At 42.9% G+C, this 16,189-nt stretch overlaps 1 protein-coding gene across 1 annotated transcript in view; it reads right to left on the bottom strand.

The window, feature by feature from the left end:
• Positions 1–16,189, bottom strand: part of LOC137425574 (forkhead box protein P4-like) — a 224,255-nt gene that overhangs the window by 52,199 nt on the left and 155,867 nt on the right. The window contains exons 8-11 of the mRNA XM_068114138.2: positions 15,369–15,473; positions 7,891–7,978; positions 7,563–7,643; positions 3,560–3,737 (exon numbers count right to left, since the gene is read on the bottom strand). Of these exons, the coding sequence (XP_067970239.1) occupies positions 3,560–3,737; positions 7,563–7,643; positions 7,891–7,978; positions 15,369–15,473 (452 nt within the window). The remainder of the gene's footprint in view (positions 1–3,559; positions 3,738–7,562; positions 7,644–7,890; positions 7,979–15,368; positions 15,474–16,189) is intronic.

Raw genomic sequence — 16,189 nt, 5'->3', positions numbered from 1 at the left:
CGTCAATAAGGATGTAAAATGAAGTGAAATACATGTAAAATTGATCTTTTACAACATGTGGTTGTTGTTGCTTCTGTCATGCTGGCTGTGGTTGTTGTTGCTGCTGCTGTTGTTGTTGTTTTTGTTCTCCTCCCATGTACTTTTATATATTTTTATATTGATTCAAGAAATATTACTATGTCTATATATAATTTAATGTTCTACTTCATGTCCTTCCAAAGGGTTCCTGCTGGCATAGAATAATAAATTTTACTGTTGGAACCGCAGCATTTCGCTCCCAATCCCGATTCTTCTTCTTCAATCGCATAAAGCAGGCTTTTAAACAGGAGTCGTTATGATTAAACAGACGCAAATTTTTGTTCCAAATAAAAGGATTATTTGCTTTTTAATAAAGTAATAATTATAATAAATAAATTAATAATCATATTTATTTGGAATTATTATCATTAATTTTATTTTACTTTGTAATAAAGAAGCTTTCCAACGATTCCATTTGTATTATTCTACGGCAGCAGGAACTGCTGCATTAAAGCTCGAGGTCCTGCTTCTTCTTCTTTACTCCTGGTAAGACGTGCTTTTAAAACAGGCGCCTCTAAAATTAAACGGCCATGAATTATTGTTCCAAGTAAATTGATTAGCTTTCCAACCAACTAAATCGATCATTAGCTTTCCAATGGTATCATTAGGTTCCCACTGGAAGCCTATTGTTCTTGTAAGGATTATTATTATTCTCACACATTTTGTGGAGACGATTCCGGAAAACCGTTATAGCTAGCTCAACAAAACGAACTCTTTATAGATACCAATTTAACCTCGTGCATCATCCATTTTGTTTTTGCAATTTTGACATATTGGCTGCTATTGCCTATGATGTCATAAACTTTAAACATCTTCTTATCCAGAACCGCTGAACGGATCAATGTGAAATTCTACAAATACGATTGTCTAGCCATGGGGATTAAAGTTTGCGAAACAAAACGTCATCGGTCACGTGGTTGAACAACCATATTGGATTCAAGGATAAATTATATGAAAATCCATATCTCCAGAACCATGCAATGGATCAATCCGAAACTTCATATGTATGATTGACTACACATGAGGAATATTTATTTATTTATTTTTACAAACGATGACATCATCAGTCACATGGTATGGCAACCATCTTGGATTTAAGGAAAATAAATTGAAAATCCACATCTCAAGAACCGCTTAACCGGTCAACCAAAATTTACAGATATGATCGACTACTGAGGAAAAATTATTAAAATGAGGACATCATCAGTCACGTGGCATGGTGGCTGTTTTGCCTGAAAACCTATCATCACTGCTCGCAGTTCTAGTTACCCTCGCAGGAGGAGAGGGTATTGCATTTGGGTCCATTTACCTGTTTGTTTGTTACTTGGCAAAAAAATATAAATTTTTGGAAGTATGTTGATCACTCCGGTTTGTGTGTTTGTGTGTTTGTTTGTCTGTCCGCTCACTTATACTTGCCCACAGGTCACAATTTGAAACCGATCTTCACAAGACTTCACCAAATGGTAGAGTTCGTGGTCCGACAAAATCCTATATATTTTTGAGGTCAAAAGGTCAACATAGGCCAAAGGTCAACCACGTTTTCTGAATTTCTAAAATCCTCAATTTTCATCTGATTGACTTCAAATTTGAATAGGATTTACATATCAGCTTAATGAATTCAACCACCCACTATTTTTAAGATCAGCATAGGCCAAAAGGTCAACATAGGCCAAATGTCAACCACTTTTTTTACATTTCTAAAATCCTCAATTTTAATCCGATTGACTTGAAATTTCAATAGGATTTTCATATCAGCCAACTGAATTCAAACACCAACTCTTTTTGAGATCAGCATAGGCCAAATGGTCAACATAGGCCAAAAGTCAACAACAATTTCGAATTTCTAAAATCCTCAATTTTCATCCGATTGAATTGAAAATTGAATGGGATTTACATATCAGTTAACTGAATTCAACCAACAACTATTTTTGAGGTCAAAAGGATGCTCTACTGAGTGCCATTCTACTTTGTTCTGTTTTGCCAAGTGTCGCTCTGTGAGTGATTTTTCATTTGTTTGATTGTCTGTTTGTCCGCACAGAATAAATAGGATTTTTCTCTGCAACCGTTGGTCCAATTGACAGAAAATTTCCACCATAGGTGCAACTCCACATGTATAATTTTTTAATGATAATTATGATGTCATAGTTCACGTGGTATGGGCGCCATCTTGGAAAAACAAAACATTTGCACCTCTAACTCCGAAAGCACCACATATAAATAATTGAGACATGGCTCATTGTAAAGAACTCTTCATGGGGAATAAAATTTGTTAATGATGATGTCTTAGGTGCCTCCATTGTGCCGTCATAATTCGACAAGTATATAACTTCATCCGATCAAGATGAAATTGATTGAGCATTATCTCGGTATAAATTGGTGGAGAAAAAAATAATTATGACGTCATAGGTCACGTGTTTCGGCCGCCATCTTGGAAAAACCGAAAAAACCTTGCACCTCCATATCTCTGAAACTACTGCATAGAAAAAATTGAGACATGGCTCATTATAAAGAACTCTCCATTGGGAATAAAATATGTTAATGATGATGTCATAGGTGACTCCATTATGATGTCATAATTCGACAAGTACAAAACTTCATCCGATCAAGATGAAATTTCTTGAGCGTCATCTGGGTATAAATTGGTGGTGAAAAAAATTATGACGTCATCGGTCACGTGGTTCGGTCGCCATATTTGTTTTTAACACAAAAGCCTTTAAAACCACTGAAAATACATCCTGGCGAGGGTGTGCAATCTCTGATTGCTTTTTCTTGTTGTTATTGTTCTAGGACAGCAGGAGAACTTTTAGAAGAAGCTGTGATACAGAGCAAGCAGAGGCTTCTCCTTTTAGTAATAGATTGGGAACAATGTTATATCTTGTACATTACCGATGAAGTGATAATTGGCTATAAAGGTGTATAAAGACATTTTTCTTCTGCAAATAACTCTTGGTTGCAGACCCAAGGTCTTTGTTCCTTTTTACTTACAAATTGATGCCTGTAATACAGTATAATCTGGTTTCATTTCTTCTGCCAACAACATAAAAGGTTATTAATGAATAATCGCAATCACGATCATTTTGACAACCCTGGGTGCACCAGTAAACATCTTTAGGTACTGTGTAGAATATTGGGATTGGAGCGAACAAGGTAATATGGACCCGAGGAATCCATCGCCAAAAGAAAAATAGACTACTTTCATTTTGGGTGCAGTGAACCATGGCAATAACCATGCAGATTTATAAGACCTTTAAAGCGATAGCCCATCGAGCCCAGGGCAGGCTGGGATTAGGAAGGTAATTAAGGGGTCTGCATTACCCCGAGTGCCCCACAATAAAAAAATCGGAGAAAAGCAAAATAAAGGAAATATCAATTGTATTTTCCGATAAACTAAAATGGTTATTAATGGAGTTAACGAACATAAATGCAAATAGCATAATAAAAATAAATGTAGGCCAAGTCTCACAGTGATGCAATGACTTACCAATAAGAGGGTAAGAAAACTTTTCCGAGTGTCGCCTTCTGCTGGCTCCTGCCTGGCTCGAGGTGCCATGGGGAGAGAGGAGAGGAGAAATGGATGAGGGGGTCGTGGCTGGGGTGAGCGGGGTTGCGCTCATTCTTGGAAGCATCGAGTCTGGACTTGCTTTTCCCATCATGCTTGTCTTGATGGAGGCACAGACAAGAAAATATGCTTTCATTAATCCAGACCACGACCCAAAAGTTTGCGATGTTTTCAGGGATTTCTAAAGGGCAGGATCATCATGTGGACAGCCCTTAATATGATTCAAACTCACAACCTCATTCCCTCACCATCACAGATCAGCCCTCGCCACAATACCGCCCGTACCTAATTATGGCGGTCAGTGCTGTTGGAAGGGCTTAATTAGAATCGCGGCTAACGATCGGGTTATGCTCCTGTGATCACACCTCTATTCTGTGTTCACTAAGGCAAGGAGTTAAGGGCTATTTGACATGGAATTATTGCAGAATTTGTTTACTGGGGCGTGAATCCTTCTTTGGGACTATTAGGATTTTGAAATAATGGATAATTTCATGTTGTCTCCCGAATGTCTGTACAAGGGAATGCGCAAAGCCTTCGGCCTGTTGAATGCAGATATCTTCCGGCAAGCGGTTGTTGCTTGAATGAGCAATGGATCCACCGGTATGCAGTTTGGAGATCTTGAGTCACTTTTAAAGGTGAATTTGTAGTGTGAAAGCCTTGTGAAGGAGGATTTACACGTATTTCAAACACAAAATGGCAGGATCCTTGGAGCGTCCTCCGCCTCCATAAAAACCTTCTTTTTCACTCTTTTTTTCTCTCTCCCCCACTCGCTCTCGTCACATGTAGATGACCCTTCAGAAGATTCATATCAGAAATCATCTTGGACTTTGAAAGGCTTTTAGGATATTTTGGATCTCGTTTTTTGGAGCACTTCATTTATTGCATAACCAAATTTTAAACTGCCTCCCACATATGCCACCATGACCTTCCTAATATGACCTTTCCTAACCATTACTCTGATCTGTTTGCCCTTCTCCTGCCACCCTTCCTTCACTTCCCTGCCCTCTTTTGTTTTCACCACCTCCGACTTTCCAACCTCCCCAACCTATTACTTTTCCTAATTATTATTTTATCAATTTAGCACCCTTCTCCCAAATCCTTTTTAATACCCTTTTCACGCTGTTTTTTTTCTCCAATGGCCACTCATCATTGCACTCCCCCACACAACCCTCACAGTTCATTCCTGCATTCCGTTTACTCTCTCCCCATTATTTCATTTTTATAAACTCTTCTTACTTGTTAGGCTGACAGAATAGTTCAGATGTAGTGCACTAGCCATTAGGCTGCCTGTTAGATTTATGTCGCAATTTTAAACTGTCACCCTCGTGTTTTGTACGTTGCATTAATGAGCGTGTAACCTTTTAGGAGAAGACCTTAAAGTGAGCTGGCTGTCCCTCAACTTCCTTTTGACACTGGACATTAAGCCACACTGTGATGCCTCAGAAGTGTTGCAGCCACTCACTATGCCATGATGTGAAAAGGGTCTCCACTATCTGCTATGATCTTTCCTGGGAAAGCCATATTTCAAAGCTGGCCTCCAAAGCCAGTCACCGACTGGGCATCCTCCGTCGTGCGAAGTCCTAACCTTGGCACTTCTGAGCTCCTCACCACATCCAAAGCTGTCATCCGCAGCTCAATGGAATACTGCTCTTCCCTCTGGGCTGGTGCTCCTGCCTAACACCTAGCTCGGCTTCACGCGGTCGAAACCAAAGCATTCAGAATCATTGGAATCTCCCGCGATGAAGCCGATTCTGAGGGCCTTTCTCTCTCTCACCACAGGCAGGTCTATGGTCTATCTGTCTTCTACCGACTCCTCTCTGGCCTTGCTCCGCCTGCTCTGTCTGTGCCCTCCAAGTATTCCTGCAGGATGCACAAGATCTGCCAGCAACCCTCTTCTGGTGAAAATGCCAAAATCAAGACTCTCTGCTCACCTTCACTCCTTCATTCCTCTTTTCTCCCACCTCTGGAACAAACTCCCTCACTCTCTTTAATCCCAATCCTCCATCCAGGTCTTGAAAACAGCTGTTCACCACCATCTCTTATCTTCCCCCATCCAAAACCTTGATCTTTTCTACCCCCGTTAATCCACCCCAAATCTACCTCTTTAAAATTCCCTGTTTTCTTTTCTGAAAGTCCTAGTAGTGTCCATTTTGTTTATCCCATGTACCCTACCCTAGCCCTCTCTCTTCCACAGATCTCCTGACGTCCCTCTTCTCTACTGTTGTTGTACTTCCCTCTCCCCTCTTCCCGCCTCGCCCCCCCCCCCAACTTGTATCCCCCTCCATTTATTGTATGTTCTATGTGTTAGCTCTCATATGAGCCTAGACTAAGTACAAAAAACAAACAAACAAAAAAAGCACACCAAATTGGTAATTCAAATTGCGATCCCACGCGTGTAATCCCAAGAATATGATTCCCCATTTCCAACCCACATCCTTCCCACTCTTTCTGTTTTTCTTTACTCTATTTATCTCATGCATGAGTGAGCATTCAAACAGGGAAAGATATTCCCAATGAAACTTGACCAAACAGCCTAAAAAGAAGAGAACAATTTAGGAAAGGAGAAAGGAAAACCCAAGGAATGTGAGAAATGGAGAAGAACTGGAGAATTGTAAAGACAAACGAATCCAATGAGCACAATTGTAGAGGCTGACGAGAAAATCTGCATCTCACTGTCCTTGATTTCAGGTTCAAAAAAACATCTCACAACCGTTGGTGTTGTTGCATCATGGACGTAGAACTGGGTTCCGTTCTTCGGCATTTGTTGGTGGACATTAAAGATCCGAGTCCCACTGGGACATGCGATTGCATAAATTAAATAGGGTCATAAACTCTCGCTGCCATGAACTACAGGAAGTTCATTAAAGATGACATTATTAGTCGAGGAAGCGAAAACAATGATGGAGAATTTTTTTTTTTCCGAAGGGGCCACTGATAGATGGCAGAAACTAAAATAATATACACCACAGGATGTCTTTGAGAGTCTCTTGGTTTTGCCAAATGAGCGGAAGAAAGGTGGTCGTCTCTTATCCGCCATTTTCTTTTGTAAGTAAAGCCAGCAAGACAATGCCTAAGTATAAGGTCTCAATATATCACTTGAGTTTGCTTTGTCAAGCCAGAAACTAAATCCTCTCAGGAACCATTTAGATGGTGGATTTGAGTAGGAAAGAGTCCGTCTATTTATATCGTACACATTGGGATTGGGTGTGGGGGGGTAAGGATGGACAGGAGAATGTTCGAAGTGAGAAGGAAGGTTATAGGAGTGTGGGAGAACTGGGGGTTAGAGAAGTTTGGGAAGAAAAAAAGAGTGACAGAGCAGAAGAGGTGTATACGAGGGCTCAGAGTGAGGAAGGGAGTGTGGGGAGCCCAAATCACCACCATATTTGCGGACATGAAAAATAGGTGGCCAAAGGCAAGCATGAATGGGTCAAAAGTGTACAGGCCCGAAAAGACTCAGAATAAATGGCTGTGAGAGTGAGCTGATAATTGTGCCGTTGAGAAGAGCCAAAACACTAGAGTTGGGTGAAATGTATCCAAAATTCATGCCGACACATGTTACGGTGGTTGGAAAGTGCTCCCCTAACACTAAAGATAATGCACCGGACAGGTGACCAAGGTGTTCCTGTACACTGCGGTTTACATCAGGTAGGTACACGCAGTTCTCAGGTGCGAAGGTGAAACCACAAGACTTCTGCAATGTTTCAGAAAGGATTTCCCGCATGCTGCAATAAATGCCGCAAGTGCGATGTACCCATGACATCAAACGTAAAGTTCAATTGAAATCGAAATTCTAAACTCTTGGAGAATGATCAAGGCCAATGAGACAACTCTTGGGAAAATTGATTTGGGTAAGAAAACAACCTTACAACAGCCAGTCCAGAACATGGTGTGTGCTACATAATGTGTAAATCAGCCCACTACTTACTGTATTTGGGGTTTGCGACTTTGTAGGCCTCACGTGCAGGTGTGACATCATCGCTTGCAGTCGCTCACGCTCCTTCTCCAACTGCACAAGCACAGATCTGTGACAATCTGCCATTCTTACAAAAAATTTCCATTTCACCTCAACACTCGTGCTTCACCTTTGCTACGTACGCTTTCTCTCCATGCCAAACACCACAAAAACTGCACCGAAAGATGATTTGGTTATTGATGAGGTTTTATCACCACAGCTTTCACCCATAGACCCACAAACTGGGATTTCCCATCGGATCAAAAACCGATCCAAGATCCTTGTAAGGTGCAAGTCGGACCTGAAGCTCCAACTGCTGAACGACCTGTGTCTGCACCCGACACTGAGCGGTGCTCCGGTCATCGAGCGCATGCTCCGTGCTGAGATGCCTGTGTAACACACGTGACGTGACACACACAACTTGTGCAAACGAGCATGCATCGACAGATAGTGTGCATACATAACTTCATTTATTCACTACAATTATTTATGTCAACAATAATTTGCATGCATTTTCAATGACTTAATACTCAGCCTTTATCTGAATTATTGAATTAAACAAGTGACAATTGAGCATTGGCTTAAGAGGAAATACGTTGAAAAAAACGACCTTAAAAAAAAGTTTTAACAATGAAGCTTATGATTGGTTAGAAAACGAGTGACATCATATGCAGTTATTTTGCAGCAATTTTTTTTTTTTTTTTTTTTTTGGTATACAAGATCGAGGCTCGTGAAAGAGCGAACATTAATCACACAGAAAGACAAACAGACACACAAAACAAATAACATCGGGAGCGGTAGACAAGATGGGGAGAGAGGGGGAAGGACACAAACACAACATTTGAGAGCAGGGACCGAGAGACATGGAGACATCGAGAGAACTGTGGGAGGGAGAGGGCTTTGGGGGGGAGGCATGTGAAGGGGGGGGGGGGGCGGTGGGAGAGGTATAAAACATATGGACACTGCCAAGACTTCCAGGAAAGAAGTTGGAATTTCAAACAAGGTGGATCTGGGGTGAATTAGTGGGGGTAGAAAAGATCAAGGTTTTGGATGGGGGAAGATAAGAGATGGTGGTGAACAGCTGTTTTGAAGACCTGGAGGGAGGAGTGTGATTGAAGTGAGTGTGGGAGTTTGTTCCAGAGGCGGGAGAAAAGAGGAATGAAAGAGTGAAGGTGAGCAGAGAGCCGAGATTTCGGCAGTTTAACCATCAGAGGGTGGCTGGCAGATCTTGTGCGACCTGTAGGAATATTTGGGGGACAGAGCACAGAGAGAGCTGGGGGAGCAAGGCCAGAGAGGAGTCGGTAGAAGACAGAAAGACCACCTACCTGCCTGCGGTGAGTGAGTGAAAGGCCCTCAGAGATAGCTTCATCGCGGGAGATTCCAATGATTCTGAAAGCTTTGGATTCAACAGCGTGAAGCCGAGCCAGGTGTGAGGCAGGAGCACCAGACCATAGGGGAGAACAGTATTCCATTGAGCTGCGGATGAAAGCCTTGTATGTGGTGAGGAGCTCAGGTGTGCCTAGGAAGGACTTCGCACGACGGAGGATGCCCAGTCGGCGACTGGCTTTGGAGGCCAGCTTGGAAATGTGGTTTTCCCAAGAAAGATCATGGCAGATGGTGAGACCCAAAAGCTTGAGCGACAGAACTTCTTGGAGAGGATTGTTGAGAAAGTAGATGGGAGGGTTGTCCAGTCGATCTTTTCGGAGAGACATAGTAAGAGTGTGAGATTTGTCAGGATTGAAAGACATGTTCCACATGTTTGACCAGTCTGTGATTTTGTCCAGGTCTTCAGAGAGTGAGGAGGCTGCAGACTGCCTATCTGAGGGAAGAGGAATGGAGCGGCAGAGAGTGGAGTCATCAGTAAAGAGATACAGAGGATTTTCCAGAGAGTCGGAGAGATCATTGATAAAGACCAGAAAAAGCACAGGGCCCAGCACACTGCCTTGGGGAACTCCAGCCTGAACGGGAAGGGGAGATGAGAGAAATCCATTCAGGGCCACACGTTGACTACGACCAGAGAGGAAGTCCGCAAGCCATGCATGGAGATTTCCATGGATACCATAGGAGGAGAGTTTGGTGAGCAGAGCTGGGTGCCAGACCGTATCGAAGGCACGTGATATGTCAAGGGAGACAGCTCTGATTTCCTGTTTGGCATTGAGGACCTCCATCCATTGTTGAGACAGCATAAGCAGCATGTCCAGAGTAGAGTGACCTGGTCTGAAACCAAATTGATGATCAGAGATCAAGCCATTGGAGAAGAGGAAAGATTTCATATCCGAAGCAATGATGGATTCCATGACTTTGCTGATAATTGGGAGCAGACTGATTGGTCTGTAGTTGCAAGGATCTGTTTTTGCACCTTTTTTGTGTAAAGTGGTAATGTTTGCTGATTTCCAGGATGCTGGCAGATGACCTTGAGCAAAAGATAGGGTGAAAAGAACAGAGAGAGAGTGAGATAGAGCGGCAGAGCAGGATTTTAGGACCTGTGGGCTGATGCCATCTGGTCCAGTTGCAGAATCAGAGTCGAGGTTTGACAAAAACTCCTCCACCTTGTCAGGAGAGAAGGTCACAGAGTCCAGGAGCAGTTTGGTTCGACTGGGAAAGGTGGGAACAGAGAGAGATGGGTTTGGGACTAAGGATTTTGAGGCAAACACAGAGTTGAGGCATTCGGCTTTGTCACGTGCGATGTCAACTGTGTGGCCATTTGAGGTAAGGGAGGGGATGGAGGGGGAACAAACACCAGAAACGGATTTGACCAGACGCCACCAGGATTTGGAGGAAGGAGACAGGTTTGAGAGTTCATTCTTGAGTGAGGAGAGATAGTGCTTCCTGGCACTCCTGAGGGTAGACACACACTTGTTCCGAGCTTGGTGGAAGGAACTGAGATTTCCTTCAGTTGGATTAGCCTTCCAAGAGGCAAAGGCAAGTTGTTTCAGGGCAACTGCCTCACCACAAGATTCAGTGTACCATGGACGGGAGGAAGGGTAAGACAACTGAAGGCGAGATGGGATAAATCTGTGCATGAGAGAGATCAGTTTGCTTTGGAAGAATTCCCAGGAAGAATTGATGTCAGAGGCAGTGGAGATGGGAGACCAATCCAGACGATTGATGGCTGCTTGAAGACCGTCCCAGTCGGCCTGAGTGAAATGCCAGACTCGTCGACGCTGAGGAGGCTCTCTGAGAATGGCCAGAGAGATGTCCACTTTGACAAGCACATGATCAGAAGAACCGATTGGAGCAGAAGAAGAGCAGCAGACATTAGCAGGGAAGTTAGTCATAACCAAGTCTAGAAGAGAAGATACTCCATTGGCTGAGATCCGGGTCGGGAAATTGACAGATTGTGTCAATCCCAGTGAGTCACAGAAGTCCTTTGCTGAGGTGCCATGACTGGTGAGAGAGGAACCCACACCCAACCAGGTGGCATGATGACAATTGAAGTCACCACATATGAGGAAGAGAGAGTTGGGATGAGTGGATAGAAGTTGGTCCATGTTGTCAGACAGTGAAATGTAGATGGAGTCATCACTGTTTGGGGGACGGTACAGAACACATATGAACAAAAGGTGGGAGCGGAGAGGAAGCCGTAGCCAGAGGTACTCCTGGGGGTGAGGAGGAGAGAGGGCAGTGCAAGGAGAGTGAGGAAGAGAGTTTTTGATAAAGATAGCCACCCCACCACCAGGCCGAGGCTCAGGTCTATCATACCGGAGGAGGGAGTAACCAGGAAGAGATATTAAGGAATCAGAGACATCTTGAAGGAGGAAAGTCTCTGTTAAGCAGATCAAGTCTGGATTGTCAGAAGCAACCTGTATGGAGAGATCAGTCAGGTTTGAGCGAAGGCCCAGGATGTTTGAGGTCCATACCGTTAATGAAGAGAGAGGGGGAGCATCGGGTACAGGACAGGGGAGGGGAGGAGTAGGGTAAGATGAAGGACGAGAGGGGGAGGTAGGGAGAGCAGTTGTTAGTGTGTCAGCGATTGCAGAAGAGTTCCAAGAAAGGGAAGGATGAGGAGGATGAAAGTTTTGAAGGTGAAGGGATGAGGCACAGTGAGGGGTTGTTTGAGGGGGGGGCAGAGGAAAGAAGAAGGTTGGGGGGGTGGAGGTATGAGATAGAAGGGAGACGAAGTGGGGAGGAGGTAGCTTTGAGGAGGAGGGGGGAGGAGGGAGAATTGGAGAGGAATGGTATGGGGGGAGATTTGAATGGGAGGGGTTGGGGGGGAGTTTTGAAGGGGAGGAGTGAGGGGGAGTTTGGGAGGGGAAGGGCAAGGGGGGAGTTCAGGAGTGGAAGGGCAAGGGGGGAGTTCAGGAGTGGAGGGGCAGGGGGGGAGTTTAAGAGTGGCGGGGCAAGGGGGGAGTTTAGGAGTGTAGGTGCAAGGGGAGGGATTTGGATGGGAGGGGCAAGAGGGGAGTTTAGAAAGTGGATGATTAATGAAAGACGAACATTGAAAACAAATTGGGTTTGTTGTGATTTTCAAGTTAGCAATCCGGTTCAGAATGATGGAGGAGGGATGGAATGAATGTGAATTTAGACCATGTAGTGAGGGAGACGTATAAGATATTGAATTTCTTTTTTTTGAGGTGGAATGAGTTGGAGAGGAAATTGAGAAAAGCCTTTTAAATAGGAAGAAAAACAGCGTGTTGTAAAATACCACTGAGTAAAACACTGAAGGGGAAAGGTTATACATATTTAAATAATATTTAAACAGAACCGTGAACAATCTCATGTGCACAAAAATACCAACGGGGGGAGAGCCGAGAGGGACCACCACGAGTCACGTGAAGGGCAAACGGTGGATGGCAAGGAGTTAATGGGGGCGGAGCGAACAGCACACCTGGACAGAAAATACAGGATGAGTCAACAGTACACGTGGAGAAAGGAAAATAAATTTTTTTTTTTTTTTTTTTGTTTGGTTTTTGGAGGTGGGGGGGGGGGGAGGTGGGGATTTAGAACGTTAGACAGAGTATTATGTTCGGGGTAGAAGGGAAAAAAACTAAGAGCCAAGCAAAACACGATTAAGATAACAAACACCGACGGGGGTACAACTACAAGGCCGCACACGAGGAGCAGAACACGATTAAATAATTACAAGTTACAGGAAATTCAAACCAAAAGTAACTATAATCAAAACAACAACGCATGGATGATAAAATAACGAGTTGAAATTTGACAATCTATCTGGGGAAATGGGGGAGAAACACGTGGTCGAAGAACGAACGAACGAACGAATAAGAATGAATAAACGAATGAGAACAGAGAAGGAAATGTTTTTTTTTTGGATTTTTTTGAGTTGTGATTTACACAAGGAAGAGGGCTATGGGGTGAAAAGATTGGGAAAACAGAGAACGAAAGTTATTGGATCACAAAAACACGGACCGCTGAGAGAAAAACAAAGCCTCAAGGTTGTACAGTGTTCACTGTACAACTACAAGGCCTCAAAACACGACCCGAATTAACACGATTTTCAATACAGGTATGAAAGATTTGCACCGAAAATCTTCGTCGGGAGACAATATATACACCATAAAATAAATAGTTATAACGAAAATACAAATGGGAACAATTACTTAACTTCGATTTCGATGGATAGCATGGAGAGCTGAGAATAAATGAACCCTCGCCAGCAAGACCGGAAACGGAAGTCAATGGCAGCTGTATTAAGACTTTTCTACTTTTGTCAACGATGTTTATTTTGAGCAAAGCAACTGCCTTTGTCATTTCACTGTAGGAGGTTTGGGAAAGAGAGAAATTCCATTTTTGTCTTTCACATCCAGCGACCCACTCAAACAATTTTATTCGGTTTCACCACTAATGTCATGAACTGCAGTCGATTCTAATATTGTTTGGGTACAGGCAATAATCTATATATATAAAAGAAAGTTTTTGTTTGTTTGTTTGTCTGCACGCGCTAATCTCCTGAACGGTGAAAAATAGGAGGAAACCTCTGAAACATAAAATGTCGGGATGGGCCTCAGAAAGGTTATAGGCGAGGTGGCGAGGCCGGTCGAGGCCGCTTCGGCCAGGCTGGGCCCATTTCGCAATTAAAAGCTGAGCTGAATTATAGTAGTCAATCTTTTACGGCCGCGAGGAAAAGCTGAATTATAGTCGTAAATTCATTCAAAAAGAACCCGGGCAACGCCGGGTGCTTTCGGCTAGTATAATATAAGATCGACTCGTTTCAACACTACGACTCCTACATGCGACTCCTACATGCGACTCCTATACTATGATGACTTCTACTACTACTACAACATAGTATGATGATTCCACTGAAAATGTTAAGGTTATATCAAGCATTACGATTAAATTTCCAAGAGTTCAAAGGTCATTGCACAGCTGGAATCGTGCATTAAAATGATTTTTTTTTAAACTTGTATTGGATTCATATATAGGAGTTTGAATACTCATATTTTCTTGGTGTATTGTAATCAAAAAGTGTGCTGAGATCGCTATATTACGCTGTTATTTGCAAAAGGAATTTACTGCTTCAGACGTTTACTGTAATTGATAAGTAATTGTTTAAAGCAAAACAAAAATGAAAACCATCCTTGATCCTCATTAACACTGGCTCTTTGCAGGACCACTTCTGGCTCTTAAACGGCTTGAAGCTAATTTCGAACCAAGTGTCCGATGCAAATTAGCCATGGATTTGTGCTGGAGTTTTCATTTCTATTTTTTAAATTTCACTCTTTCCATTATGAAATCAAACTGTCATCAATAAATTTGCAAATTGTGCATAATGACAAAAAAAACAAACTCCTGATAACATGCCAATGCATTGTGTTTGGGAGCGATGCAAAGCTGTTTGATATGCCATCAGCCAATTGGTGTTGCATAATTGGTCCAACTTGGACACATTCCGTGTGTGACTGTCACACAAATGGCGGAGTTTGACTGCAGAGCTCGCAGGGCCGTAATTTCGAAGCCGAGAGGGAACGAGTGCCCTCGCTTCTGTGCATGTCGCACTCGTAATGACAAGATAAATGCACTAAAAATACAGGGTAATGCTCAGATTTGTACAGAAAGAAATGTTAAAACTACACTTATCTGCAATTAACACGAGTTGTGGCTAGCAGAAAATAAAGTACGAGGTACAAATTCCACATTAGTCACTTACTCTGGGCTGTGCATCGGACGCACATGCTACGAGCCATACGCCATTGACTTCCTGCAAAGCCATTTTTGTCGGATTTCATTACTGGTAATGACGTTAAAGGATGATGTGCATTTCTAAACGATTGTGCAGATTCAAATTTTTGTAAAAGAGACTTTGTATGAAGTTGTTTTCAAATATTTTAGCAATGGGAGATCTGGCGGCATGCTCGTGAGGTTCAGATCTGGCTGAAGGCAGCGGTTTTATGGATTTGGATTTTAAGCTGCCGGAATTCAAGCTAATCTCACGAGCGTTATCATGTTACGACAGGACTGTCAGTATAAACCCAGCTGGCTCATTAATGACCTGTAGGAAATGCTCAATCCGCCTTGCCCGTGCTGCTGTCTTCCTGAAGGTTGCCAGTCCACACCTCGTGGTTGACTTTTACACATCCTTAGGGCAAGCAGAGCTGTCAAAATCCTTCGTTAATTTGCAAATTCATTTTAAATTCAGACTTTCGGAATTTCACCAATAATAATTCTATTACGCATTCTGATGCACAATGGAAATTTGGGATTATCGACATCAATTTCACCTCTAAATATTATTGTGGATATACTAAGTTTGACAGGCGTTCTTTTTCGGAACGCTTGGGGCGAGGCTGACGGGACATGATGCCAATGAAGACTTACTTGAGGAAATGGTATCCGTCATCGCATGGAGCCTCACAACCAGGCCAATGGCACACGCCGTGGCCAAACAAGGGATGGTCGATGCCTGGATCTTCTTGGCTGCTGCTGGGGATATGATGTTTGGGAACATGCATAAGGAGAGATTGCTTCCAATTATATGTAATTTATGCATCAGCAGGAGAGCTTGCTTTAAAGCTTTCTCATCAGCATGCCGTCTGTATTCAGGTTAAAATCAGCATTAATTTATTACAGTGACAAAGGGCCATCACACAGCACCAGGTCCCAGATCTCAATGTTAAGGTGGATGTTCTTTCTGCATTCACTTATAGCATTTAAACCGAATAAAGACCCACAATCATTTTGGAGGACATGGAGACTGAGTAAAGATAGGAATACTTTGAGAAGACAGAAAGACTGAGTAAAAGAGAAGCAAGATATGGAGATGGAGTAAAAGAAAAGTAATACTGAGTTTGAGAGGACACTTGTGTTAGTGCAACTAACACAACACACCAACCCCCCAGTGCACTGTCCTTCCATTGGCCATTTAGCCGGGTGCCATGAGCTGTGTATTATAAAGATCCCATGGTGTCTTTTGTGACGAGTATGTGACTTGTTGTCAGCACCCTGAACAAATTATTACAAATTCCTTCCAGAAATGGCTCCAGTCGAACGTCAGGCCTGGTCAAACAGTTCGTCAAACAAGTCCACCAAGTTTCATCCGAGTCCATCCATAACGTTTTGAGATACCATGTTATATATCATTTTTATCCCGATCACACAATGGTGAAGAATCACGATTAAAATTATAGTATCCGGACCGG

Source organism: Myxine glutinosa, chromosome 4 (assembly GCF_964187855.1).
Source record: "Myxine glutinosa chromosome 4, kmMyxGlut1.1, whole genome shotgun sequence".
NCBI lineage: Eukaryota > Metazoa > Chordata > Myxini > Myxiniformes > Myxinidae > Myxine > Myxine glutinosa.
This window is presented reverse-complemented; position numbering and strand designations above follow the sequence as displayed.